The sequence below is a fragment of the Mustela erminea genome, chromosome 10 (genome assembly GCF_009829155.1).
Source record: "Mustela erminea isolate mMusErm1 chromosome 10, mMusErm1.Pri, whole genome shotgun sequence".
In the NCBI taxonomy this organism is placed as follows: domain Eukaryota; kingdom Metazoa; phylum Chordata; class Mammalia; order Carnivora; family Mustelidae; genus Mustela; species Mustela erminea.
Window position 1 is genome coordinate 11,211,361 of NC_045623.1, and position 27,215 is coordinate 11,238,575.

At 43.2% G+C, this 27,215-nt stretch overlaps 1 protein-coding gene across 4 annotated transcripts in view; it reads left to right on the top strand.

The window, feature by feature from the left end:
- Nucleotides 1-27,215, top strand: part of TSPAN2 (tetraspanin 2) — a 61,759-nt gene that overhangs the window by 25,660 nt on the left and 8,884 nt on the right. For 2 of the 4 annotated variants that reach the window (XM_032301822.1, XM_032301824.1), the window contains exons 3-6: nt 5,757-5,854; nt 8,411-8,485; nt 9,731-9,838; nt 11,039-11,110. In XM_032301822.1, coding sequence (XP_032157713.1) covers nt 5,757-5,854; nt 8,411-8,485; nt 9,731-9,838; nt 11,039-11,110 — 353 coding nt within the window. The remainder of the gene's footprint in view (nt 1-5,756; nt 5,855-8,410; nt 8,486-9,730; nt 9,839-11,038; nt 11,111-27,215) is intronic. The other 2 variants (XM_032301823.1, XM_032301825.1) reach the window with 1 other exon arrangement.

Here is a 27,215-nt window from a genome sequence, read left to right on the forward strand (position 1 = left end):
ACGTTGGTATTTAACCACTAACGTGGCAAAAATCAGAATGGAGTGTTGTCAATTCAGGAGATTCCTGGGTTCAGTAGGAGGGGACCCGTTCCATGCGGACTTTCGTATTCGCTAATCTAAACCGAAGCAATATGAGCGGCCCATGATGCAGGAAATGTCATATCTTTCTGGACATATCTGTCAGAACTTTTTTAGTTGCAAGTCACAAAAAGTTGACGCAGGCCGTCTTGAGCACAACAGAAATTTCTTGACTCGCCAAACCGAAAAGTCCAAGATTCGTGCAAGTGATGGGGTCGGAGTCCCACCTGTACCCATGTCTCCCCTCTGCTTCCCTTTGGCAGTTTTCCTCAAGACGTGACAACATGGCCGCTCCCAGCCCCAGGTGCCAGCTCCCTCGTAACCCTGGCAACGGAGGGACCTCCTGCTTTCATGCCAGCAGCTCTGACTAAAACCCCGAGCGTCAGTCTTGCTAGCTGTCTCGGGTCCAGGCCTGTTCCCACACCGGTCATTGGGATGGGCTTGCTGGCCAACATCTGGGCTTCACGTTTGCCTTAAAGGTCAAAGTCCACAGGGACTGCGCAGAGGAGGTTGGTTTCTGTCACAGAGATGACGAGGAAGTGAATGCTGGCTGAGGAAAACAGCAGTCCATATGGCAGGGCCTGAGTCCTTCTGGTGTGTTCTTGGTGGCCTGGGGCATGGATGTGGGTTCGCCCACCCTTAGCTCTTCTTCCTCAGCCACACCTCCCCTCCCCCAGGTCTGCCCTTGAGTGGCTGGCACAGTCAGCCCTCAAAGTTCAGGGAAACGTGTTATCAGGAATCTTAGCACCAAGTAGAATAAGGAAACAGCACAGGGGAGAAGAAACGGGAGGTTGTCAGTCAGCGGTGGTTTTCCAGCTCTTCATGGCGGGGCTCAGACTACAACCCAGGTCTGCTGACGCCTCGGCCTATGCTTGTACTCTTTACCTGGACAGTGACAACAATAAACAGTCGCGGGAAGTCAGAGACCTCCTCTCCACTTCAGGTGTTTCTTCAACTATAACTGGAGCCATATACATGTTTGCAGAAATCGGTACTTCTTTCCTCAATAAATAATTATCCAAATAGGAAAGATACCTGCTCTCTGGCAATAAAACGAGAAGAAAAATACACCAGGACACCATTTATGGACTTACAGAGCAAACACTGAAGTAATAGGACTTTAAAAAAGAAGCAGGCACAGGTTTTGGAAAATCTCACTTCATGTCACAGGGTGGCGGTCACTAAGCTGGGTGTTTTCTTTTCAGAATTAGTGCCAGAGCAATCAGCCCACGAAACTCTTATCACCCCATTGTTAAAGAGTGTTGGTGAACAGGCTGGGGCACTTTCAAGTGGCTTTTAAAGAAAGAGCCTCACAGCCTAGAGGCCCCTCTCTGAGAGCAACGTCAGGAACACACAGGGTCTAGGTCCCTGTTTCTGGGCAGATGACTTCCAGGCTTTGTAGGAGAACTTTCTCTCTGTCCTTGGGGGTGAGGATGCTTTCCTGTCTGGGATCCTTGCTTCTTCCTTGTGATGGAGAGAGGTTCCCTTCCTGTGATGACGATCCACCCTGACATCACAGCTGGGGACAGGGTGGAGAGATCCAGACGGGAGCCCCGAGCCCTGAGGGCTGCCCCCTGCTGCCCCTTCTCAAGGTCCTCTGAGTCCAGGCCAAGGTGCGGAGGTTGGGGCAGGATATCGGTGTCCCTGGAGTGCTAACATGGAGAACAGAGAGGCTGAAAGAGAGGAACCGCTGGGATAACTTGGGGTTTCCTGCCCTCTTTCCACTGTGGTCTCTCTCCACAAACCCCAGCGGGACGCTCCCCTGCCGGCTGGCTTGCAAACTCCACTAACCTGCCCCTCTCCACGGCGGCCTCCTAGAGGGACAAGACAGCGCAGGGGGCCTTTCCAGGAGTGCTGAGCAGGGCACTGGCCTCCCGGGGCCTCAGAAGCCTAGATGGGGCACTCTTGCTGGGGCACATGAAGTCGTGTTTGTGAGCCAAGGACATTGGCAGGTTTTTTCCACAGAGGGGCTGCCCACACAGACAGCAGCCCTTTGGCTCTCCAGGGTCCCAGGCTGATGCGTAGCTGTCTCCCCCTGTTGAATTCAGAGTCAGGGAGCCTGGTTTCGATTGTGTGTAACATTATGTGTAAAGGAAAGGGTTCCAGGGCTGAACGCTGAGAAGCTGGCTTGCTTTTTTCAAAACTCCAGCTCACTCCGATCATATTTTGTTACTTCTTGGTTTTCAGCTTTCCCAGAGAGTCATGGTGTCTTCAGAAGAGAGGTGCTGTAGCTTACCTGGTTGAGACAGTTTCTCCAAAGCGTTTTTACAAGTGAGATTATTATTTCCATATCATAGATAACAATACCCGAATGTCAGCTGACAGTCCTGGATTTCTAGCTCCCAGCCCTGTATTTTCAGAGGAAGACCCAGATATCATCCCTTAGAGACTCTGCAGGCCCTCACCCTCCTGACATTTATAAATTGCAAAGTGAACAGCTTTTAGCTGAGAGTCCCCCTTGTCCTGCGTTCCCACTGGAATTGCACCAGCGGGGTCAGACTGTGCATTTTGCATCAGACTCCCTAGCTCGGTTCCAGGTTTGCCTCTCATGATCTGGGCAGTTCCTCTGGCAAACACCTTCCATTCTCCAGGGAATCCCAGATTCCCCAGCTGTGAGATGTGACTACTAATAAGCCACAGACCCCATCCAAGGAGAGAAGGGTTGATGGCGTGGGGGCCGGCTCCCGGGCCATTGCCCGTCGGGCGCACAGTGTGGCTGCTGCACAGAGCAGGCTGAGGTGCCAGGAAGTGGCAGTTGTCACCCCAGGGCTGAATGACTCCATGACTCATCCATGTTCGGCTCCACACAACCGTACTCCATAACCAACGCTGTTATTCACGTAGAGCTCAAGTCTCTACCTTCCCCATCAGCTAAGCCCCATGCCGCACTCCACATACAGATGTAATTATGTGCAGCCCGGCCAGCTGGGAGGGAGGGAGAGTGGCACCAAGGCAGAGAAAAAATATTCTTGGATGAAAAATGGTCATTAGCCGGGTCTGTAAAACCGTCTGCCTCCAGAAAGTCACGGAAATGGATGACCGCGCCACTACCCAGTCCCGGAAAGGGGGAGAGCCATTTAAAAATGAATTACTACAGACGAGGCTTTTTGGTTGCTGGGGAGAGCCTCAGGGATCGGAGCTGCTGGGTCAGTCCCACCGTGTGTTTGCTCTGAGCTCTAGGATTCCGAGAGCCTAAGAAGGGCCTGTTATATAAATAAGCAGATTTTCTTGGTGCGGGGAGGTAGGGGGTGTCATTATTTTAGAAGGACAAGGATTATTGCCAGAAGGGCTGAGTGAGTTTGTCTACGGTGGGGTACAATGTTGTCCTCAGCTCCCGTGCCTGTGTCCACCGCACCCCAGCCTCCCCAGGAGCAGCCCTCTTTCCTGCATTCTGGACTCCCGGAAGCCCCTTCTCAGGAGTGCGGCCACACACTCATCTGCCCGACCCTGAGAGAGCCCAGGCCTTTGGCGGCTTCGTGGAGGTCTGCTGAAATGTATTCCTAGCGTGTATTTCCCGGCAAAGATGGGCAGTGGCAGACAGCCAGGCTGATCAAGAATCCTGTCTTGTGCTGGGCGTATTCTAGATCGGGTGAATAAGGTTAGGTGGTGGACTTCAGATACAGAGAAAGACAAATACGAGAACCTGCAAAAGCACCAAGTGGAAAAGAGCAGTCCGGGTCCGGTCCCGGTGAATTCCCCTGTGCTGGAGCCCAAGCTACAGAAGGCTCCAGGGGGGCCCAGACCCTCGACTGTCACTTGGAGCAGAATCTGTAGAGGAAAATCAATATACTACGGTAGCCCATGTGTGTGACCCTTTGTGAGGGGACAAAATAAGGTGGTGACACTGCTGCCTGGTCGAACAGGACAGGAGTCGGGTCTATGGGCCCGACCCCTACTAACAAACCAGAAATAGAACCCTTGCCTCATCTAATGGGCTTGTTCGAGAGGCCGGTGAGATGATGGAAATGAAAGAGCTTAGAAAAAGAAAGTGTTTGAAGCAATAAGGTGTTGAGGCAGTGGAGCCAACATTAGCCTGTTTTTAATACGGTGTCATTTCTCTCATGACCACATCCATTCCACACGAAATTCCTTTTCTAGTGACGGGGAAAGGGGAGGAAGGGGCCAAGCCAGCAGAGCAGCAGAGAGAGAGAGGAACACCTGCCCCAGGCCGGCAGGCGCCTCAGGGCTTCCCCAGCCCGGAGGCCCTGACAACAGCCTGGGGGAGACCGGAAGAACAGCAGCCTGGCCTGCCACCCCATCTGTGTCAGGGACCCAAGAGGTCTGCCCACAAACCACCGGCAGCACCCAGAGGGGCCCCCGGAGACACCCAGCGGGCGCACCCAGGCCTCCTCCACAGAAGTGGACCACTGGCTCCCCACCCTTTCAGAGAATGGGAGGGGTTTCCAGGTGACTCATAGGACTAAAATGCAAAAAATAAAATAGAGACAATTAGCATTATTCTAAGCAAGTCCAGCACCAGGCCTCACATTGTGTGCTAACTTATCTCTGGATCAGAAAAGGAAATACGAAAGCGCTTGGCTTTATTTCTCTCAGAACAAGAACATTTCTGTCCTTTTCTTTCTCTATGAGCAATGGTTTCTATGGCTTGCCTTCAGTAATAAGTGAAATTAGCACCCAAATGAAGGTTGCTGTTGGTGCTGGACGGGTGGGGCAGGTTAGGGTAGTGGTGATGGCGTGGCTTTAGAAGCAGATGGGTATTTTTATCCCAGCTCTATGAACTTGGGCAAACTGCTTAACTTTGGGGGCCTAGTTTCTCTAGAAAATGGATATAATAATGGTGCTTTGCCTCAGGAAGATTAAATTAATAAATCTGTGCCAGTTGCCATGCCCAGAAAAAGTAAGCCCTTCATAAATGAAGCTAATATTGTATTAGTAACAGTATTTGGTGTGTGTTACCTTGTCACCTCCTCTCTCAGCTGTTTTCTTAGAACATTGCAACTACCCGTGTGCCCAGTGTACATGGTGATGCCCTCTAAAGTGTGTGATTCTCGCAAAATTTACAGCCTTATTGCTGTGTCCTCCAGGCCCTCTCTGTAACCAAACCCTCCCCCTTCTGCCCCGCTGTGTCCGTGTTCTCCCATCTGGGCAGCCCATCAGCCCTCCCAGACACTTTGTCCTCCTGGCCATCATAGATGGTGACAGCCATGAATTCCTGAGTGCCACGAGAGCCCAAGGGGCTCCTAGGGAGGTGTGGGTTTGTGCCCTGCCTCTGGCACTGATCCTGACCACCCCTGGACCCAACTGCTTCAATTTCATGCAAATGACAGTAATGACCACTTGACAGGGGTGGTAGAGACCTGAAAGGTAAAGTGCCTGGCATGGTTGGGTGGGTGCAGGGAGAGGGCGTGTAGAAGTGGTTAAGAGCATATATGCTTTGGGAATCAGACACACAAGCTTTCCAATCCTTGCCGCTCAAGTGAGGGTGAGGAGATCCCTTCACCTGGATAAGTACCAACTTTCTCTGTTCCCTGGGGGTAACCGAGCCCCTGCCTCTCAGGATCCCTGCTCAGGTTCTGGCAGGTGCTTTCAACGGGTGTCTCCCATCACATTAGCAGCAGCGGAAGACTCTCGGCAGAGCCCGACTGGGAGCTGACCCCTGGAGCTGCTGGGCAGCCAGCGGGCTGAGGGTCAGCTGCTCCTCTGACTCTTCCCTGCAGGGCTGTACGTGCTGGTTGGAGCAGGGGCCCTGATGATGGCCGTGGGCTTCTTCGGGTGCTGCGGAGCCATGCGGGAGTCGCAGTGTGTGCTTGGATCTGTAAGTAGGGCGTGGGGGGAGGGAACTGGTCTGAAGGGGGCCCCCAGGTCTGGCCTCCAGCATCAGCTCCTGGACCTACTGAGACCTTGGCACTCCCTCTTCCCTGAGTCTCCGTTTCTCCATTTCTTCCTCAAAAATAACATTATCTTTGTCCCCGCCTCATATGGAAAGTATGGAAAAAAAAAAAAATGAGGTCCGTGGCATGAAGATGTTTGGGGAGGAAAAGTGCCTAATAATTGTAAGGGGTAATTATGATTGCTCCTTCAAAATTATTTCACAGTGAGGGAGGCAGCCAAGGTTCCCATAGGTAAGGAAGTGTTGTGAACTATAAGAAAAGAATTGCTGTTTGAGATCAGTAACCTCGAACATCCCTCTTGTGGTTTCTTTTAATAAGCAGGCTCTGTCTTAAAAAAGAAAGAAAGAAAAAAGAAAAGAAAAGAATGAATTTCAGTTACTGCTCTACATCCAATGCCAGAGTGACCCTAGAGAAACAAGGAGAAGGAAGACGGGCCGGGAGAGAGAAAGATTTTGTCTTTCTCCATGAGGGATCAGAAACAGCAATTTTAGGGGCAGTCTCTCCTTCTTGTTGCAGTCTTTGATTTTTAACTGTGGCTTCTGCTTCTGATCTCTTGCAGGGTAAAATCTCTAACTCACCTCCTCCGTCCTCCATTCTTCCTGTCTTTCCCATGTTGCTGAGCTCCCTGTCATTTATCACCGAACACAGAGCGGACCCAAGAGAGCAGAGCAGAGATCTGTCCAGGAGGCTGCCCCTCACCCACACTCCCACTCCCCAGAGAAGCGTTACAGTCCGCAGAGTCTGGACCACACCTTCCCCAAGCCTAGACCCCACCAGTCAATTCTTGTGTCCTGGCCTTGTTTTATATCTTTATGGAATCTCTTTCGTTCATCAAGAATTCATTGACTGCCTAGGTGCCAGGCACTGTTCTAAGTGACAGGAATTCTTTTTCCTTCTTTTTTAAAAATTTAATTATTTTTTATTAACATATATTGTATTATTTGCCCCAGGGGTACAGGTCTGTAACTCATCAGTCCTACACAATTCACAGCACTCACCATAGCACATACCCTCCCCAATGTCCATCACTCAGCCACCCTCTCCCTCCCTCACACCCACAACAACCCTCAGTTTGTTTCCTGAGACCAAGAGTCTCTTATGGTGTGTCTCCCTCCCCGGTCCCATTTTGTTTCATTTTTCCCTCCCTTCCCCTCCAAACCCCAGCCCTGCCTCTCAAACTCCTCATATCAGAGAGATCATATGAAAATTGTCTTTCCTGACCACTTTATTTCTCTTAGCATAATACCCTCTAGTTCAATCCACATCGTAGTAAATGGCAAGATTTCATTTCTTTTGGTGGCTGCATAGTATTCCACTGTGTATATATACCACCTCTTCTTTATCCATTCATCTGTCAAAGGACATCTGGGCTTTTTCCATAGTTTGACTATTCTGGACATTGCTGCTATAAACATTCAGGTGCACGTGCCCCTTCAGATCACTACATTTTTATCTTTAGGGTAAATATCCAGTAGTGCAATTGCTGGGTCGTAGGGTAGCTCTATTTTCAACATTTTGAGGAACCTCCATGCTGTTTTCCAGAGTGGTTGCACCAGCTTGCATTCCCACCAACAGTAGGAGGGTTCCCCTTTCTCCGCATCCTCACCAACATCTTTTGTTTCCTGACTTTCTGGAAAGTCATTTAGCCATTCTGCCTGGCATGAGATGGCATCTCACTGTGGTTTTGATTTGTATTTCCCTGATGTAAGTGGTGGGATTTCTTTAACACTACCTGAAATTATCTAACTCACTTTTTTATTGCCTTACTCATTTATCATACTTCACATTTTCGTTTTTATTGTCATGTTTAGTTAGCCACCATATAGTACATCCTTTAGTTTTTGATGTAGTGGTCCATGATTCATTAGTTGCATGTAACAACACCCTGTTCTCAGCACCATACTTGCCCTCCTTAATACCCATCACTGTTACCCCATCTCCCCATCCCCTCACTTTGGTTCCCAGAGTCCAGAGTCTCTCATGGTTTGTCTCCCTCTCTGATTTCTTCCCCATTTGCCCTCTGTTCCCCTGTGGTCCTCTGCTCTATTGCTTATGTTCCACATATAAGTGAAACAATATGGTAACTGTCTTTCTCTGCTTGACTTATTTCACTCAGCATAATCTCCTCCACTTCCGTCCATGTTGATGCAAATGGCGAGTATTCATCCCTTTTTTCTAATAGAAGGTCCATGATAGCAGAGACGTGGGGATTATATCTTATCACCACTGTACACCCAGTGCCAAGGACAGTGCCTGATGCAGAGTAGATATTTAATGAACAATTGCTGAATGAATTAATGAGCAAATGAATGAATGAAAAAACTTGCAGTAGATGCTTCCTACCAGATCAATTCAAACTAATAATCTCGCCTAATGTCTTTTTTTTTTTTTTTTTTTTCCAAGTGGAACTAGCATTAAAGAGGCCAAATAAATTGAAAAGGTATTGAGTTAATGAAGTGAGTATTTTCTTTCCTCTACAGTTCTTCACCTGCCTCCTGGTGATATTTGCTGCTGAAGTAACCACTGGAGTATTTGCTTTTATAGGCAAGGGTGTAGTAAGTAGAAATTACAATTTCTTTTAATGATGGTTAAAGTGTTTTTTTATGGCAAAAGCTATGAGAATATTTCACCCACAATGATACTGAAAAACTAAATAATCCCCACAGATATCCTTTACACAGAACTTTTTAACCTACTCGTATTGTGCAGACCTGTGCATATTGTACGTATAAGTATGCATACATTTATTTGCACACATTTTTCTGAGAAGATGATAGTTCATTAGATCTGTAAAAGAGTCTATGATTTCTTTTAAAGGATCTCTAGTTTAAGATGATCCCATTTGTAACGGGGAAGCAGGCAGATTGCACACATGAGAAAGAGGGATGGAGAGGAACATGTATTTTTACCCCTTGTTAGATTATCATTTGTCCATAGGGCTTGGCCTGAAAAGAGGCCACATCATCCTCAAAGTCTGAAGTCTGACTTGCTGTGTGCTGGGAAAGCCAATTTATTTAAATTGGTGCTCAAACTGTAGGCATCCAAAATACGTTATCAAGAGAACCCACAGAGGCCAGAGAGGAAGGGACACACTGTGGGAAAGAAGGGCGTGGAAAAGAGGAAGAATGGAATCTTAAGTTTACCGTATTTCCCATAAATTCATGTGCTACCAGTATTGTGTGTATAAACTTTGGATTTTTCTAAAAAATGGTAAACATGTAGAATAAGTAAATATCACCTCCTTTAGAATATTTCTAAAGTAACCGGTTCTTTCTATAGGTTGGAGGAATTGGATCTTAGGACTTTTTGAGATCACTAGGGACATCAGATCACATGCTGTTATAACCAGAAAAAAACATTCTCTAAGTTTCCTATGATATTTGTATGCTGAACCAGTTTTCCTTGGTCATGAACATTTTTCAAACCATGTCATGGACAGACTTGAGTACTTCTAACAAATAGGGTACCAAGAACACGTAAGTCCCCACTCTGGTTGTACGTCAGAATGTCCTGGGGGGCCCACGAGCCTGGCGGCTGATGGATGCCAACGTCCATTCAGGTTTGAGAACGTCCGCTCGAAGACATTTGCTAGTCTATGAAAGCTGTTCTTGGTTAGTCTACCCTTCCATCTCCGAAAGTGTCTGAGAAACTCCAGAGCCTGTAATTTTCCCATATATGTAGCATTGTCTTTAAATACAGATAAACATAGGGAAAGGCTGTATGTTCCAAGGGTAAGGAATGGGGGGTTTTCCTTGATGAAAGGGGAATGTTTGAAACTTCCCCCACTCGCTGTCCCCTTGGTTTTTCAGGCTCTACGACATGTTCAGACCATGTACGAGGAGGCTTACAGTGATTACCTGAAAGACAGGGAAAGGGGAAATGGGACTCTCATTACCTTCCACTCAACAGTAAGTCACTTTACTTCTTCCTTGAAATCATCTCTTCTAAAGATCATTCATTAGCCAGGCTCTCTCTCTTCACCTGGATCAGAATAAATGTGGTGAAATGAAGCTGGAGCACTGTATTTCAGCCCTCTCAGGAGACACAGTTGGCATTTTGTGTAGAACCTAGAAGAGAAAGAGGCCTAGCACAGAGGGTCGGAGACAAAAGAGCACAAATAAGAACACCCAGAAAGCCGCCCAATTAAATACCAAGGTCTCTCAAAAGGCGGCTTAGTGGTATAACAAACAGCCATGACCTTCATGTCAGAAAAGCTCATTTCTAGCTGCAGACCCGCCACTTAAGCATGTTCCTTGTCTCCCTAATAATCGCTCAGCTCCCCTTTTTGTAAAATGAAAGGGCACAGAGACAGCCATGCTCCCCTTATCCTGGAACGTTCCGTGGGACTGTGCTGTCAGTGCAGTGCTGAGGGCTGCACACAGGCAGCCAAGGAGTAGGTACAGAGGAGATGGGCCAGGCCAGAGTCTTAACCTCTCTCTGCAATATGCAGAAGTAGCTATGAACTGCTGGGCCAGGTGCTTTCAGGTAGCCCCATTCTTGTTCGTCACAGGACTGTCCTGGAAGTACCAAACATTTCTCCGGCTCAGCCTCAGCTGACCCTGCGACATCAAGCCACACACATTCTCCTCTGTCCTTGAAGGACCAGCGGTAAAGCAGGACACCTGTTTGCTGACTAGCCTTCAGGCCCGGGCCTTTCAGTCCTGAGGGTTCATCTGCTGTGGTCACTTTTCCTCTCTGTCCCAGACTGTCCCCAGCTAATGAGCCCTTCCTGAAGCTCATAAAACTTTAGCCACTCAGTAGATTAAATTACTCCCAGGCTGAAAAAAAAAAAAATCTAAAAACCCAATACCTGTCTAAAAAACAACAATTCACACAGATGCCATCCATTGGCTTCTTGCTTTGTTTGGGTTGCCTTGAGTCACTTCCCAACGTGAAACTCAGAAAACTTGACGGAATTCCTTTCCCTGTTTTGCTAGCATGATTATGTGACTCTTCACCATCTTTCTAGAAATGGCAGCTTGGTTTGCTCTGACTGGGCCCCATAGCTGCTTTGCTGCCTCAGTCCCCTGGTCCTCAGCAGTGATGCCCAGACTTGTAGCTCCCACTTCTCTCTCCGCTGCCCTAAAAACTCTTTTCTGACTCTCTAGTTTCAGTGCTGTGGAAAGGAAAGCTCTGAACCGGTCCAACCCACATGCCCAAAGGAGCTTCTAGGGCCCAAGGTAAGATTCTCTGCCAGGGTCCCTATCCTACTTTCGTGTAAGATGGTTCCAGCCGGAGGCGGTGGGGGTGGGGGAGGTTGATGGGTGTGATCTAGGAGGCCCTCTCCCAGTGGCTTCTGTGCCTCAGCTCTCTTCTGCATAGAGTAGGAAGCAATGCTGAGTCCCAGTCTCCTGGTCCCCTGGGAAATGGTGGTATGCTGCCTTGCCCATAATGGTGCAAATGCTATGGCGTTACTTAAACTTGCCAGGTCCAAGGGTGTGTACCCTGAGAATGTCACGCAAGACCTCTCTGTGGCATTACTGATAAATGCTTCATTTATTAAGTGCTATGTGTCAGGCACTGTGCCTGTTTCTGAAAACTCCAAGATGAAGAATGTGGCTCTTGCGTCCATGGCCTCAAAGTCCAGTCAAGGGAGAAAGTTCTGTGCCTGGTCCATACAGTACAGGGGCATTAGGAAAGCTTCACAGAGATTGGAATCCTCAAGCTGCATTTTGACAAGGGACGGTCATCCCAGGCCGAAAGCAGCAGGAGCAGAGGTGCAGTCGAGTGGAACTCCAGGAAAATAGGGACTCTGGAGGGCATGGTAAGGGACATGCTTGGGGAGGTAGACAGAGGCCTGATTGTACACCTGGAAGTTTGGGAAAGGTGTTGCTTTTAGCAGAGGATTAACATGGTCAGTTTTGAGTTGTAGAAACAGTACTCAGGCTCCAGGTGTGACAGATAGATGGTTGGAGAGTGATGGAGGGAGGCCACTTCAGTGGCACTTGTGCATACCCTGGAAGGAAAGGATGAGGAGCTGATGCAAGTGACGGGCAGTGGGAAGGGAGAGGAAGCAGCAGATTCCAAGATGTTCAGGGGTGGAATCCACAGACCTCTTGCATGTGAGGGGGAGTTGAGGGGAGGAAATTAAGACTTCAGACTTCTGTTTGGGCCGAATGGGTGGGTGGAGGCTCTGCTCTCCACAAGAGGTGAATACAGGGAGAGGAGCAGATCCTGGGGCAGTTTTGGTCAAGTTTGCTCTTTAGATGACTGTGGGAATTACACATAATCCGAGCTCAGGATGGGTGTAGGGATCCCAGCATGGCGGTGGTAGCTGAAGCCATAGCAGTGGAAAGGAACGCCGAGGGGGACTGTGTGGAATAAGATAGAGGTGGGCTGACAACCCTGCCATTTACGGGGTAAGCAGGAGACTAGAAGCCAGAAGACTGTGGCCGGAGCAGTGAAGGCGGAGATGGTTTGCCCATAGAGTCCAATGCTGGGATGAAGACAAAGAAATGAAGGCCGGAAATAACCTGTTGGATTTGGTCTTAGGAAATCGTTAAAGGTGTTTGCTCTGCAGTTTCAGGGAAGAGGTCTGGGAAAGAACAGACATAATGTGGGAGGTAATGGTGGGGTATGAGAATATGGGGACAATGACATGGATGCTCTGGGCATGCAGCTCTGAACGCACCAAGCTTGTGTCGTGAGTCAGGCATTGGACACTTACTGGCTCCCCGTGAGTTGGATGGTGTGAATAAGGTAGAGCCACTGCTGGACAGGCCCGCAAGGGAGCCAGCTCCACCACCCAGCAGTGCATGAGTAAGGCTACATGAGGAGCACCACAGACTCAACAGGGGGCACGTGATCTGAAGGGTTGCGGGAGGCCCTCCCAATGTGATTCGTTTTTGTTGTCGTTCAGATGTCATTGACATACAGTGTTAAATTTGTTTCAGGTGTATAATGATTCAATACTTTTTTTATTTTTTAATATATTGCTTTATTATTTTTTTACATGTGGTAAAATACATTTAATAAAGTTTGCCATTTTATTTTTTTATTGTGCTGTGTTAGTGACCATGAAATATATGATTAGTTTTCGATGCAGTGTTCCAAGATTCATTGTTTGTGCACCACACCCAGAGATCCATGCAATCCGTGTCCTCCTCAGTACCCACCACCAGCCTCATTATCCCCCCACCCGTCTCCCCTCTAAAACCCTCAGTTTGTTTCTCAGAGTCCACAGTCTTTCATGGTTCATCTTCCCCTCTGATTTCCCCCAACTCACTTCTCTCCTTCTCCTAATGTCCTCCGTGTTATTCCTTATGCTCCACAAGTAAGTGAAACCATATGATAATTGAATCTCTCGCTTGACTTATTTCACTCAGCATAATCTCCTCCAGTCCTGTCCATGTTGATACAAAAGTTGGGTATTCATCCTTTCTGATGGCTGAGTAGTATTCCATTTTTTATATATATGGACCACATCTTCTTTATCCATTCGTCTATTGAAGGGCATCGCTGCTCTTTCCACAGTTTGCCTATTGTAGACATTGCTGCTATGAACATTGGTGGCAATGCAAATTGGTACAGCCATTTTGGAAAAAAGTGTGGGATTCCTCAAAAAATTAAAAATAGAGCTACCCTGTGACCCTGCAATTGCACTACTGGGTATTTACCCCAAAGATACAGATGTAGTAAAAGAAGGAACATCTGTACCCCAATGTTCAATACGTCTGTACTTTACTCAGTGCCCATCACAAACAACTCCTTAATCCTCTTCATCTATTTCATCCAATCCCCCACCCACCTCCCCTCTGGCAACCACCAGTTTGTTCTCTATATCTAGGAGTCTGTTTTTTGTCTTTTTTCCCCTCTGTTTGCTCATCTGTTTTATTTCTTAATTTGCACATATGAGTGAAAATATATGGCATTAGTCTTTCTCTGTGTTTCTCTGCTTCACTCAACATTACACCCTAGGCTCATCCATGTTGTTGCAAATGGCAAAATTGCATTCTTTTTTAAGGCTGAGTAATATTCCATTGTGTATATATACTACTTGTTTATCCATTTGTCTATTGATAGACATTTGGGTTGCTTCCATATCTTCACTTTTATAAATAATGCTGCAGTGAACATAGGGGTGCCATATATCTTTTCAAATTAAAGTGTTTTTCATTGGGTAAATACCAACAGTGGAGTTGTTGGATCATATGGTATTTCGATTTTGAATATTTTGAAGAACCTCCATCCTGTTCTCCATCGTGGCTTCACCAGCTTGCATTTCCATCAGCAGTGCATAAGGGTTCTTTTTCTCCACATCCTCATCAGCACTTATTTCTTGTGTTTTTTATTTTAACCATTCTCAGAGGTGTGAGGTGGTATTTCATTGTGGTTTTCAATTGCATTTCCCTGATGCTGAGCGATGCTGAGCATCTTTCTCTGTGTCTGTTGGTCATCCCAATGTCTTCTTCGGAGAAATGTCTATTCAAGTCCTCTGCCCATTTTCTAAATGGATTATTTGGATTTTGGTGTGGAGTTCTACCAGTTCTTTAGATATTTTTGGATATTAACTCCTCATCAGATATACCATTTGTAATTGTGTTCTCCCATTCATAGGTTGTCTTTTCATTTTATTAATTGTTTCATTTGCTGTGCAGAAGGTTTTTATTTTGATGTAGTCCCAATAGTTTAGTTCTGCTTTTGTTTCCCGTGCCTCAAGAGACTTATCTAGAAAAATGTTTCTCCAGCCAGTGTCAAAGGGATTACTGCTCATGTTTTCTTCTAGGAATTTATTTTCTCAGGTCTCACATTTTGGTCTTTAATCCATTTTGAGTTTATTTTTGTATATAATGTAAAAAAGTAGTCCAGTTTTCTCAGCACCATTTATTGAAGAGACCATCTTTTTCCCATTGCATATTCTTGCCTCCTTTGGCATAGATGAGTTGATCATAAAAGCATGGGTTTATTTTTGGACTCTATTCTGTCCCATTGATCTCTGTGTCTTTTTTTGTGTCAGTACCATACTGTTTTGATTATTGCATCTTTATAGTGTATCTTGAAATCTCGTACTGGTTTTCTCTGGCTTTGTTCTTATTACTCAAGATAGCTTTGGCTATTTGGGGTCTTGTGTGGTTCGATAGAAATTTTAGGACTATTTGTTCTCATTCTGTGAAAAATATTTTGTATTTTGATAGGGATTGCATTAAATGTGTAGATTGCTTTTGGTAATATGGACATTTTGACAATATTTCTTCCAGTCTGTGAGCATGGAATGTCTTTGTGTCATCTTCAATTTCTTTCATCAGTGCTTTATAGTTTTCAGAGTACAGATCTTTTACATCCTTGGCTAAGTTTATTCCTAAGTATTTTATTATTCTGAGTGCAAAGGTAAATAGAATTGTTTTCTTAATTTCTCATTCTGCTACTTCAGTATTAGTGAAGTAGCGTAGTAGTGGTGAATTAGAAATGCAACAGATTTCTATGTACAGATTTTTGTATCCTGTGACCTTACTGAACTTATTTATCTATTCTAGTACTTTTCTGGTGGAGTTTTTAGGTTATTGCATGTATAGTATCATGTCATCTGCAAAGAGTGAAAGTTTTATTTCTCCCCTACCTGTCTGGATGCTTTTTATTTCTTTTTGTTGCCTGATTGCTATGGCTAGACTTCCAGTGCTATGTTGAATAAAAGTGGTAAGAGTAAGGAAAAAGAAAAAAGAAAAAAGTTGTAAGAGTGGATATCCTTATCTTGTTCCTGATCTTAGAGGAAAAGCTCTAAGTTTTTCACCCTTAAGTATAATTTCAGCTGTGGGCATGTCATATGTGGCATTTATAAGGTTGATGTATGTTCCCTCTACACCTACTTTGCTGAGGGTTTTTATTGTGAATGGATGTTGTACCTCGTTAAATGCTTTTTCTACATCTATTGAGGTGATCATATGGTAAAAACCTTTCTTGTATTGATGTGATATATTAAGTTGATTGAGTTATGAATATTGAACCAGCCTTGCATACCAAGAATAAATCCCACTTGATCATGGTGAATGATTTTTTTAATGTATTGTTGGATTTGGTTTGCTGGTATTTTGAGAACTTTTGCATCTTTGTTCAACAGAGACATTGGCCTGTAGTTCTCTTATTTTGTAATGTCTCTGTCTGGTTTTGGTATCAATTTGGTATCAGGGTAATGCTGACCTCATAGAATGAATTTGGAAGCTTTCTTTCCTCTTCTACTTTTTTGGAATAATTTGAGAATAGGTGTTAACTCAGGGAACCTGGGTAGCTCAGTCAGTTAAGGATCCGACTCTTGATTTTGGCTCAGATCATGATCTCAGGGTCCTGTGATCAAGCCCTGCATCAGGCTCTGTGCTGAGCATGGAGTCTACTTAAGATTCTCTCTTTCTTCCTCTGCCTGTCCCCCAACTCATGCAGGCTCTCTTTCTCTCTAAAAATAGAGGGGGAATACTAAAAAAATAAAATAAGAATAAGTATTAACTCTTCTTTAAATAAATGGTAGAATTCACTTGAGAAGCCATCTGGTACTGTACTTCTGTTCATTGGGATTTTTAAATTACTGATTCAATTTCATTGCTAGTATTCAATCCATTTAAATTTTTCATTTCTTCCTGATTCAGTTGTGGGAGGTTATATGTTTCTAGGAATTTGTGCATTTCTTCTAGGTTGTCTAATTTGTTCACATAAAATTTTTCTTATTCTTTTATAATCCTTCATATTTCTGTGATAATTGTTTTTTCTTCCCTTTGTTACTGATTTTATTTATTTGAGTTCTTGCTCTTCCTTTTTTGATGAGTCTGGCTAAAAATTTATCAATTTTATTGATTTTTATCAAGAACCAGCTCCTGTTTTCATCAATCTGTTCTACTGCTTTTTTAGACTCTATTTCATTTATTTCTGTTCTAATGTTCATTATTTCCTTCTTTCCACTGGCTTTGGGCTTGGTTTGTTTTCTTTTTTCTAGCTCCTTTTGTGCAAGTTTAGGTTGTTTGAGATTTTTCTTACTTCTTGAGGTAGGCATGTATTGTTATATTCTTTGCCCTTAGAAAAGCTTTTGTTGCATCCCAAAGATTTTTAGAATGTTGCATAATCATTTTCATTTGTCTCCATGTATTTAATTTTCTCTTTGATTTCTTGGTTGACTCATTCCTTGTTTACTAGCATGTTATTTGGCCTCCATGTATTTGTGTTCTTTCCAGATTTTTCCTTGTGATTGTTTTCTGGTTTCATACCATTGTAGTCAGAAAATATATATGATTTCAATCTTTTTGAATTTATTGAGATGTGTCCTGTGGCCTAACATATGACCTGTTATGGAGAATGTTCTGTGTGCACTTGAAAAGAATGCATATTCCATTCTTATTGGATGGAATGTTCTGAATATCTCCGTTAGGCCCATCTGGTCCAATGTATCATTCAAAGCCACTGTTTCCTTGTTGATTTTCAGCCTGGATGATCTATCCATTGATGTAAGTATGGTGTTAAAGTCCCTTACTATTACTGTAGATCAATTTCTTCCTTTATGTGTGTGAATGGTTGCTTTATGTATGTGGGTGTTCCCTTGTTGAATGCATAAATGTTTACAATTGTTGTATCCTCTTGTTGGATTGTTCCCTTTATCATTATGTAGTGACTTTCTTTTGTCTCATATTATAGTCTTTGTTTTCAAGTCAATTTTGTCTAAGTATTGCTATCCCAGCTTTTTTTGCTTCCATTTGCATGGTAAAGTTTTTTCTACCCCTTTATTTTCAATCTGCATGTGTTTTTAAGCCTGAAATGGGTCTATTTTAGACAGAATGTAGATCGGTCTTGTTTTTATATCCATTTGGTCACCCTGTGTCTTTTGATTGGAGCATTTAGTTCCTTTACATTCAAAGTCATTATTGATAGGCATGAACTTACTGCAATTTTGTTACTTGTTTTATGGTTATTCTGTAGCTCATCTCTGTTCTTTTTTCCTTTTTGTTCTCTTCCTTTGTGATTTGATTATTTTCTTTCATAATTTACTTTAATTCCTTTCTCTTTATTTTCTGCATATTATTACAGGTTTTTTTTTTAATTTATTTATTTATTTTCAGCATAACAGTATTCATTATTTTTGCACCACACCCAGTGCCACATGCAATCCGTGCCCTCTATAATACCCACCACCTGGTACCCCAACCTCCCACCCCCCCGCCACTTCAAACTATTACAGGTTTTTGATTTATGGTTACCATTAAACTCATATAACATCTTGTGCATATAGCAGTCTATATTAAGCTGGTGGTCACTTAAGTTTGAACCCATTCTAAAAGCACTAAATTTTTACTTTCCCTTCTCCACATTTATATGATGTCACACTTTACATTCTTTTATTTTGTGAATTCTTTGATTTTTTATAGATAAAATTGACTTTTCTGCTTTTGTGCTTTATTCTTTGTTCTGCTTTTATAAGTGATTAATCTACTGCTTTTTAAAAAATTTTATTTATTTATTTGACAGACAGAGATCACAAGTAGGCAGAGAGGCAGAAAGACGGGGAAGCAGGCTCCCCACCAAGCAAAGAGGACAATGCAGTACTTGATTCCAGGACCCTGGGATCAAGTCCTGCATTGATCCCAGGACTTGCAGACCCAGGACCCTGGGACCTGAGCCGAAGGCAGAGGCTTAACCCACTGAATCACCAAGGTGCCCCTAATCTACTACTTTTATTATGTTGGTATTTACATGTTAAGTTTTTTGCCTTTCATAATTTTCTTACTCCTGTTTATGGCCTTTTCATACTACTTACAGAACTCCTTTTAATGTTCTTTGTAAGTCCAGTTTAGTGGTGATGAACTCCTTTAACTTTTATTTATCTGGGAAACTCTTTTTCTCTCCTTCTGAATGGTAGCTTGGTTGATAGCTGATAGCCTTGGTTGCAAGCTTTTTCCTTTCATCACTTTGAAATGTTCATGCCTCTCCCTTCTGGCCTGCAGTGTCTCTGCTGAAAAATCAGCTAGTAATCTTATGGGGTTTCCTTTCTATGTAACTGTTTACTTTTCTCATGCTGCTTTTAAAATTCTTTTTTTTTTATTATTAACATATAATGTATTGGGGCACCTGGGTGTCTCAGTGGGTTAAAACCCCAGTCTCATAACATATAATGTATTATTTGCCCCAGGGGTACAGGTCTGTGAATCATCAGTCTTACACCTTTCATAGCACTCACCATAGCACATACTCTCCCCCAATGTCCATCACCCAGCCACCCTATCCCTCCTACCCCACCCTCCAGGAACCCTCAGTTTGTTTCCTGAGATTAAGAGTCTCTTATGGTTTGTCTCCCTCCCTGGTCCCATCTTGTTTGATTTTTTTCCCTCCTTACCCCCCACAACCCCCCGCCCTGCCTCTCAAATTCCCCATGTCAGAGAAATCATATGATAATTGTCTTTCTCTGATTGACTTATTTCACTTAGCATAATACCCTCTAGTTCCATCCACATCATTGCAAATGGCAAGATTTGGGGGTTTTGATGGCTGCATTGTATTCCATTGTGTATATATACCACATCTTTTTTATCCATTCATCTGTTGATGGACATCCAGGCTCTTTCCATCATTTGGCTATTGTGGACATTGCTGCTATAAACATTTGGGTGCAGGTGCCCCTTCAGATCACTACATTTATATCTTTAGGGTGAATACCCAGTAGTGCAATTAAAATTCTCTATCACTTTTTTTTTTTTTTTGCCATTTTAATTATTATGCGTTTTGGTGTGTATCTCCATGGGTTCACCTTGTCAGGTGCTCTTGGTGCTGCCTGGACCTGTTTCCCCAGATTAGGGAAGTTTTCAGCTATTATTTCTTCAAATAAATGTTCTTCCCCCTTTTCTCTCTTCTTCTCTGGTATTCTCATAATATGAATTTTATTATGCTTGATGATGTCATTGAATTCCCTTAACCTATTCTCATTTTTTATTGTTCTTTTTTCCTTTTTGCTATTCAGCATGGTTGCATTACATTACCCTGTTTTCCAGCTCCCTGATCCATTTTTCTGTTTCTTCTAATCTACTATGGATTCCTTCTAGTATATTTTTAATTTTGGTTACTGAGTTTTTCATCTTTGATTAGTCTTTTTTTAATTTTTCTCTTTGTTGAAGATTTCAGTGAGATCCTCACTCTTTTCTCCAGTTCAGTGAATATAGCCATTGCTTTGAATTCTTTATCAGGAATATTGCTTATCTACATTTCAGTTCATTCTTTTGCTGTGTTTTTGTCCTGTTCTTTTATTTAGGACATCTTCTCCTAATGGTGTCTAAATATTTGTGTTTGTATCTATGTATCAGGAAAGTCAGTTATATCTCCTGACTTTGAAAGTAGTGGCCTATGAGGAAGAGGTCCTGTGGTACCCCACAGTGCAATGTCCCCTGTTCACCAGGACAAGGAGCTTAAGGGGTGTCTTCCATGGGGGGTGCATAGGCCCTACTATTCTGGCTGAGCCTTGTTTATCTTCAGTCCAGATGACTACAGTGGCCCACTTTGCCTATGGTGGGCAGGATTTGCTCCCTGTGTTGTTACAGGACCAGTCTGGAACCACAGTGGGCTTATTGTTAGGCAGTGTCAGCAGTCAAACCAGATGTCTGCCCTCATCTCATCTACTGCAGCTGTGGTCATACCAAACTGCAGAGCACTATGTCTGCCTTATCCCCTAAAAGGCTTTCATTTGTGGGTGAGAACTCTAGTCAGACCAGATGTCTGTTCCCAATCTATCTGCTGATGCTGCAGGGACCATGAACTACAGGGACCTGTGAGGTCCTCAGGTCGTTTTTGTTGGTGGGCAGGGCCAGTAATGAAATCAGGTGTCTGCCCCCAGTCTGTCTAGTGGAGCTACATATGCACTGATTGGCAGAGCTCTCTCTATATCTAAACTGCCAGTTATAAAGGTTTGGCTACTGGGACTACAGTTGAAATGGTGTGTATGGTTATCTTCCCCCCTTCCCATGGCAGGAGTCACTTTGGAGTGGTGGCATCCCTGCCTGGGCTGATTGCAGGTTGAGATATGACAGGAGCCACTCTGGAGGGACTCCTGCCAAGTGGAGCTAATTGGATGGGGTGGACCCAGATCCACAGGAGAACATGGAGGCAGGCAATGTGCTGTTAGCAAACTGGATGGCAAGTGTTCTCACTGGTTCTTGCAGGTACCTAGGTATCTAGGTATTTAGGCTGGGGAGCAGAGGGGAGAGAAATGGTGCCCACCAGGAATTTGTTCTTGGAAAAGTCTCCTGAAGATCTCTGCCCCTCCAGCTCATGTTCTGAGATGTAAATAAATCTCCTTCCCATATACCCAGGTACTTTTCAAACTGCTGCTTCTATGCTGTATCTCAGTAGGCCTGTTTGCTATGCGGGCTCTTTAAGAATAGTGACTCACTTCCCTAGCACCCTCTGGCTCTCCTAGAGCAGAGCGTGCTGCTTTTTAAAGTTCCTGGTGTTAAACCCCACTGATTATTAAAAAAAAAACTCTCAAAGTTAAACCCTTCTGGTTTTCAAAGCCAAATGTTATGGGGACTTATCTTCCCAGTGCCAGTCCCCTGTGCCTGGGATGTATGTTATGGGGTCTGTCTCTCTCCATTCTCTGTACTTGCAGTACCCCTCCTGCTTGTGGTTAAGACTAACCATCCCAACTGCATCTCTGCCCTCCCTACTCTTTTCAAGGTAGCCTTCTCTCTATGATTAACTGTGGAAAGTCTCTTCTGCTAGTCTTCGGGTTTTCTGGGTTGGTTGCCCTGATGTAACTGTTATCTAGGTGTGTCCGTGGGAGGAGGTGAGCTTAGGAACATTGTACTCTGCCATATTTCCAGAAATCCTTTCCCCTGATGTTATTCTTAGGATGAGTTTTAAAGGATGAATTGGAGTTTAGCAAACAAAAGAGAAGGATATTCCAGGTAGAATGGGTGGGGTAAAGCATGGAGGCAAGAGAAGGTAGTTGTATCCAGAAAAGTGCCAGCGGTGGGGAGTGACTAAAAGCTCAGATGCCTGTGGATATGAGTCCTTCAAGGAGGAGATGCATGTCCTTGAAGGGCCTTAAATACTCCTATGAAGCCAAAAGTCTAGGTTATATGCTGAATGCTTAGGAAAGCACCACAGGTAGAATCTGGGGTGGGATTTGCATTTTCCTGAGTTTGCTGTGGCAGCAGTTTGGGGAATCGATGGAAAATGAATAATCTGGAACCAAGGAGACCAGTTGAGAAGGCTGCTATCTCACGGTCAGCCAAGAGATGTTAACTGTTAACAAGCTGGACTGAGCACCAGGAGTGGAGAGAAGGGCATTTAGAAAGTAAAATCTGCAGGTCCTGGTGACTAGACCAGTTAGATATGAAAGAAGAGGGGTAGATACCAGCTGAATAGATGCTATCCTTTATCGAACTGAGGAATAGAAAGAAGGAAAAATTTTGGAGAAAAGAAAGTGAGTTCAGTTCTTAACATGGTAATTTTGAGGAGCCAGTGGAACTTCCAATTGGAAATGTCCAATAGATAGTCAGAAAATGTAGTTTGCAGCACAGGAGAAAGGTCTGACTGTCAGTATTTTATGGGAATCTTAAGCTGTAGGTAAGAAATTGATCCATTAGGTTTGGAATAAAGGACAAGAAGAGAACTCCAGGGAACAAGAGCATTTAAGAATAGGGAGAGAAAGAGCTGTCAAATAAAGAACGTATTAAAAATAAACACACATGTGACAAGACATATGCTGTGGGGAGGGAATGGTCACCAGAGTCAGGTGGTCAGGTGCTGCCACTGAGGTCAGCTCAACATTTGTCAATAACTACCTTATGCCTGGCACTGCAAATACAAAGAAGAATGAAACAAAGTCCCTACTGTCAAGGAATTTGCAGTTTAACAGGAAAGATATGCACAGAAATGAATAAAGTGCAGGAACAGAAGTATGCACAGAGTGTATAAGTGCTATGAAAACCCAGTGGGTTACTTAGGCCAGAGGCTAGATGAATCAGGGGAAAGCTGATTGAAGCAATGATGTCTCAGTTACCTCTTCAGGTGTGAGAAGTAACTATGGAAGCATTAGACAGCAAAGGGTAGGGGGACATCTCTCTGCAGAGGAACTAGCATAAGCCATGGGACAGAAGCAGAAAATATGATGGTTTGTGTAGGGAACTAAATGTCCAAGGAGGTCCAGTAAGATAACTACCAAAATATTGATAGGATTGAGCATTTAAAAAGGTGCCTTCATGTCAGGGACAGAGTGAGGACAGAACCCATGCTGACTGAAATGAGATGTAAGGAATAAGGGTGCTCTTTGAAGTAGTCTTGGGGCAAAGGACAGGAAAAGAGAGTTCAGAAAAGATGAAATCCAAATTACCATTAAACATATAAAAATGCAGGCAATTAATAGCAATGTTTTTTTAAAAATTACAAATTAAAGACCTGTCATTGTTTAACCTATGAAATTGGCTAAGTTCTTTTTTCTTATTAATTATATATGATATTGGCAAAAATGATCTAAAATGAACATTTTCAGAGATATTGGTACAAAATTTTTAGAGGTCATTATGATTGCAAAATTTGTGTTAAGAGAGTTTCTTAGGGGGCAGAGTAGGAAGACCCTGGCCTGACCTTGTTTACTGTTAGCTATCACCCACATCCAAGTCAGTAAACTGGAAAGCAGTCCAAAAACTGAAAAAACGAACTTCACAACAAATATAGAAAGGCTGCATCTGAAGGGTTAGGAAGGTCAGAAAGGCAGAGGGAGACTGCCAGCAGCAGGGAGGGAGCTGCATGTACAGAAAGGACAGAGAAATGGACTCTTGCACCAGGGAAGACTAATCCCCATAATGTTTGGTTTAAAAACCAGAGAGGCTGACTTCCTGTGAGTTTGTAAAACCTGTGGAACTTGGAGCCTGGAGCTTTAGAAGTCAGCTGACTCAGCACTGGACAAGATGGGAGAGTTAGAGATAGCTGGGTCACCACCCTTAAGGAGCAGCCTATATGGAGAAGCAACAAGAAAATAGCAGTTTACACAGTTCCAGAGGCAAACAGGAGACAGATCTGTTCATACTGATTTCAGAGCATGTTGGGTGAATTTGAAAATAAAGGACCTGGCAGGTGCCATTTTCCTCTATCACCCTCCAGCATAAACCCAGTGTCCCCTGCATGAAGCAGGACAGCACAGATACTTGCTACCTCACCTTCTAGCAGTGCACCACGACCACAAGATCTCTTGAGGACTCACCCACTTCAAGCCTGCTAACCTTGGCTCTGGACAAATTTTGTTAAAGCTGCCCAGACTACTACCCAGCCTTCGAGTGCCCAACTGCTGCACCATATCCAGCTGAGTGTCCCTAGCCGCTGTCATGTGACAAGTCACAACTGCATACTAAGCCCAGCCTCATACTCCTGGCTGCCCTGGCACATAGCCCCTAACTCCCACAATGCTTCAGGGGTCTAGCATAGGTCTAGTGGCCTGATGCACATTTTGCTGACACTGTTAACCCTGCTCCGAATTTCCCTGGCGGGCATGCATACTCAGAGCTGGCTTCCCTGGGTCCCAAACACCACAGAGAGCAAGCACAACACACAACAGGCAGAAAGTCAGTGCAGATGATTACATGGAAAGGAAAAGTGACTTGGACACAATAACAGCATAAGCAACATACGTAGGATACTCTCCTGAAGTGCCTGCTCTTTTTTTATGAAAGAGCAGTTTCAAGAACAGAAGACACAGTTGACTTTCTTAACACAGAGAAACAGACAGAGAGAGGCAGACAAAATGGGGAAGCAGAAATTTATCTCAAATGAAATAAAGGACAAGACCACAGCTGGAGATCTAAGCAAAACAGATATAAGTAACATGCCTAGTGGCATATTTACAGTAATAATCATAAGGATACTCACTGGACTTGAGAAAAGAGTGGAAGACCTGAGTGAGACCCTTAGCACGGAGTTAAGGAAAAATAGAGCAGAGATAAAGGACTCCATAAATAAAATGAGAAATGTGCTTGATGGAATGAACAGCAGGATCAAAGAAGCAGAGGAATGAATTAGTAACCTAGAAAATAGAGTAATGGACAGTAATGGAAAGCTGAATAAAAGAGAAAAGAATTATGCAAAATGAGAATAAACTCAGGGAATTGAATGACTCCCTCAAATATCATGCCATTCCTATAATAGGAGTCCCAGAAGAAGAAGAGAGAAAAGGGCAGAAAATTCATTTGAAGAAATAATAGCAGAAAACTTCCCCAATCTGGGGAGGGACACAGATACCCAGATCTAAGAGACACAGACAACTCCCATCAAAATCAACAAAACAAATCCACACCAAGACATATTGTAACTAAACTGGCAAAATATAGTGATAAAAAATGTTAAAGCAAGACAACAGAAGTCAGTACAAGAGAAAACTCATAAGGCTAGCAGGAGATTTTCCAGCAGAAACCTTCCAAGACAGAAGAGAATGGCATGAAATAATCCAAGTGCTGAATGGGGAAAAATCTTCAGCCAAGAACACTCTATCCAGGAAAAAATACTCTATCATTTAGAATAAGAGAGATAAGGAGTTTCCATGGGTGGGGGGAACACCTCACAAAAAGAAGAGTTAATGACGACTGCACTAGCTCTTCAAGAAATATTAACAGGCACTCTTTGAGTGATATAGAGAGACCAAAATTGATACCACAGAGGTAGGATATACAAAATGAATAAAAATGAATATTTATGTAAAAAAATCAGTCTAGCAACTCACACAAAAAAAGGATATAAAATATAATAAAATAATAACATATAAAAACATGGGAGGAGAAGAAAAAACAATCGGTTCAAACTTAAACAACCACCAATTTAATATAGACTGCTATATGCTGAAGAGGTTCTGTACAAACCTAATGGTAACCATCTATCAAAAACCACTAATAAGTATGCAAAGAATAAAGAGAAAGCTAAATATATCACTAAAGAAAAACAGCAAACCATAAAAGACAAGAAAGTTTCAGAGAAAATCTTCACAAGGAACCACAAAACAAATAATAAAATGACAATAAATACACATCTATCAGTAATTATCTTGAATGTAAATAGACTAAATGCTCCAATCAAAAAACAGAGTGACAGATGGATTAAAAAAATAAGGCCCATCTATATGTTGCCTGCAAGAGGCTCATTTTAGACCTAAAGACACATGCATATTGAAAGTGAGGGGACAGGGAAATGTCCAGCATACAAATGGATGTCAAAAGAGAACTGGGGTAGAAATACTTAAATTGGACAAGCTAGATTTTAAACCAAGGACTGTAGCAAGAGATGAAGAAAGACATTATAGTATAATAAAGAGGACTATCCAACAAGAAGATGTAACAATTGTAAACATTTATGCTTATAACAAGGGAACACCTAAATACATAAAACAGTTTAAAAAACATAAAGGAACTAATCAATAAGAATACAATAGGAGGGGACTTTAACATCCCACTTACAACAACGGACAACTCATCTAAACAGAAAATGAACAAGAAACAATGGCTTTGAATGATACACTGGACTAGATGGTCTTAACAGATATATTCAGATCATTCCATCCTAAATTTGTTAAAATACAACAGGGAACATTCTCCAGAATAGATCACATATTAGCCCACAGTAAAAGCCTCAACAAACTGAAGATCAAAATCATACCATGCATATTTCTGACCACAATCCTATGAAACTAGAAATCAATGATAAGAAAAAATCTGGAAAGACCATAAATACATGGAAGTTAAATAACATGCTACTAAACAATGAAACAGTCAAGTGGGAAATAAAAGAAGAAATAAAAAAGTACATGAAACAAATGAAAATGAAAACACAATCGTCCATAAACCTCTGGGATGCAACAAAAGCAGTTCTTAGAGGGAAGTTTATAGCAATACATGCCTACCTCAAGAAGCAAGAAGAATCTCAAATAAACACCTAACCAGACACCAAACAGAACTAGAAGAAAACAAAGCCTAAAGCCTAAAGCCAGCAGAAGAAAGTAAAAAAATAAAGATTAGAGCAGAAATAAATGATACAGAAACTAAAAACAACAACAACAAAACAATGGAACAGACCACTGACACCAGAGCTGCTGCTTTGAAAATTCAATAAAATGGATAAACTTCTAGCCAGACTTATCCAGAAAAAAAGAGAATGGACTCATTTAAGTCAGAAAAGAGGGAGGAGAAATAACAACCAACACCATAGAAAAACAAACAATCTTAAGAGAATATTATGGAAAACTATATGCCAACAAACTGGACCATCTAGAAGAAATGGATAAATTCTTAGAAACATATAACCTCTCACAACTCAATCAGAAAGAAATTTTTCTTAAAATGTGAAAAG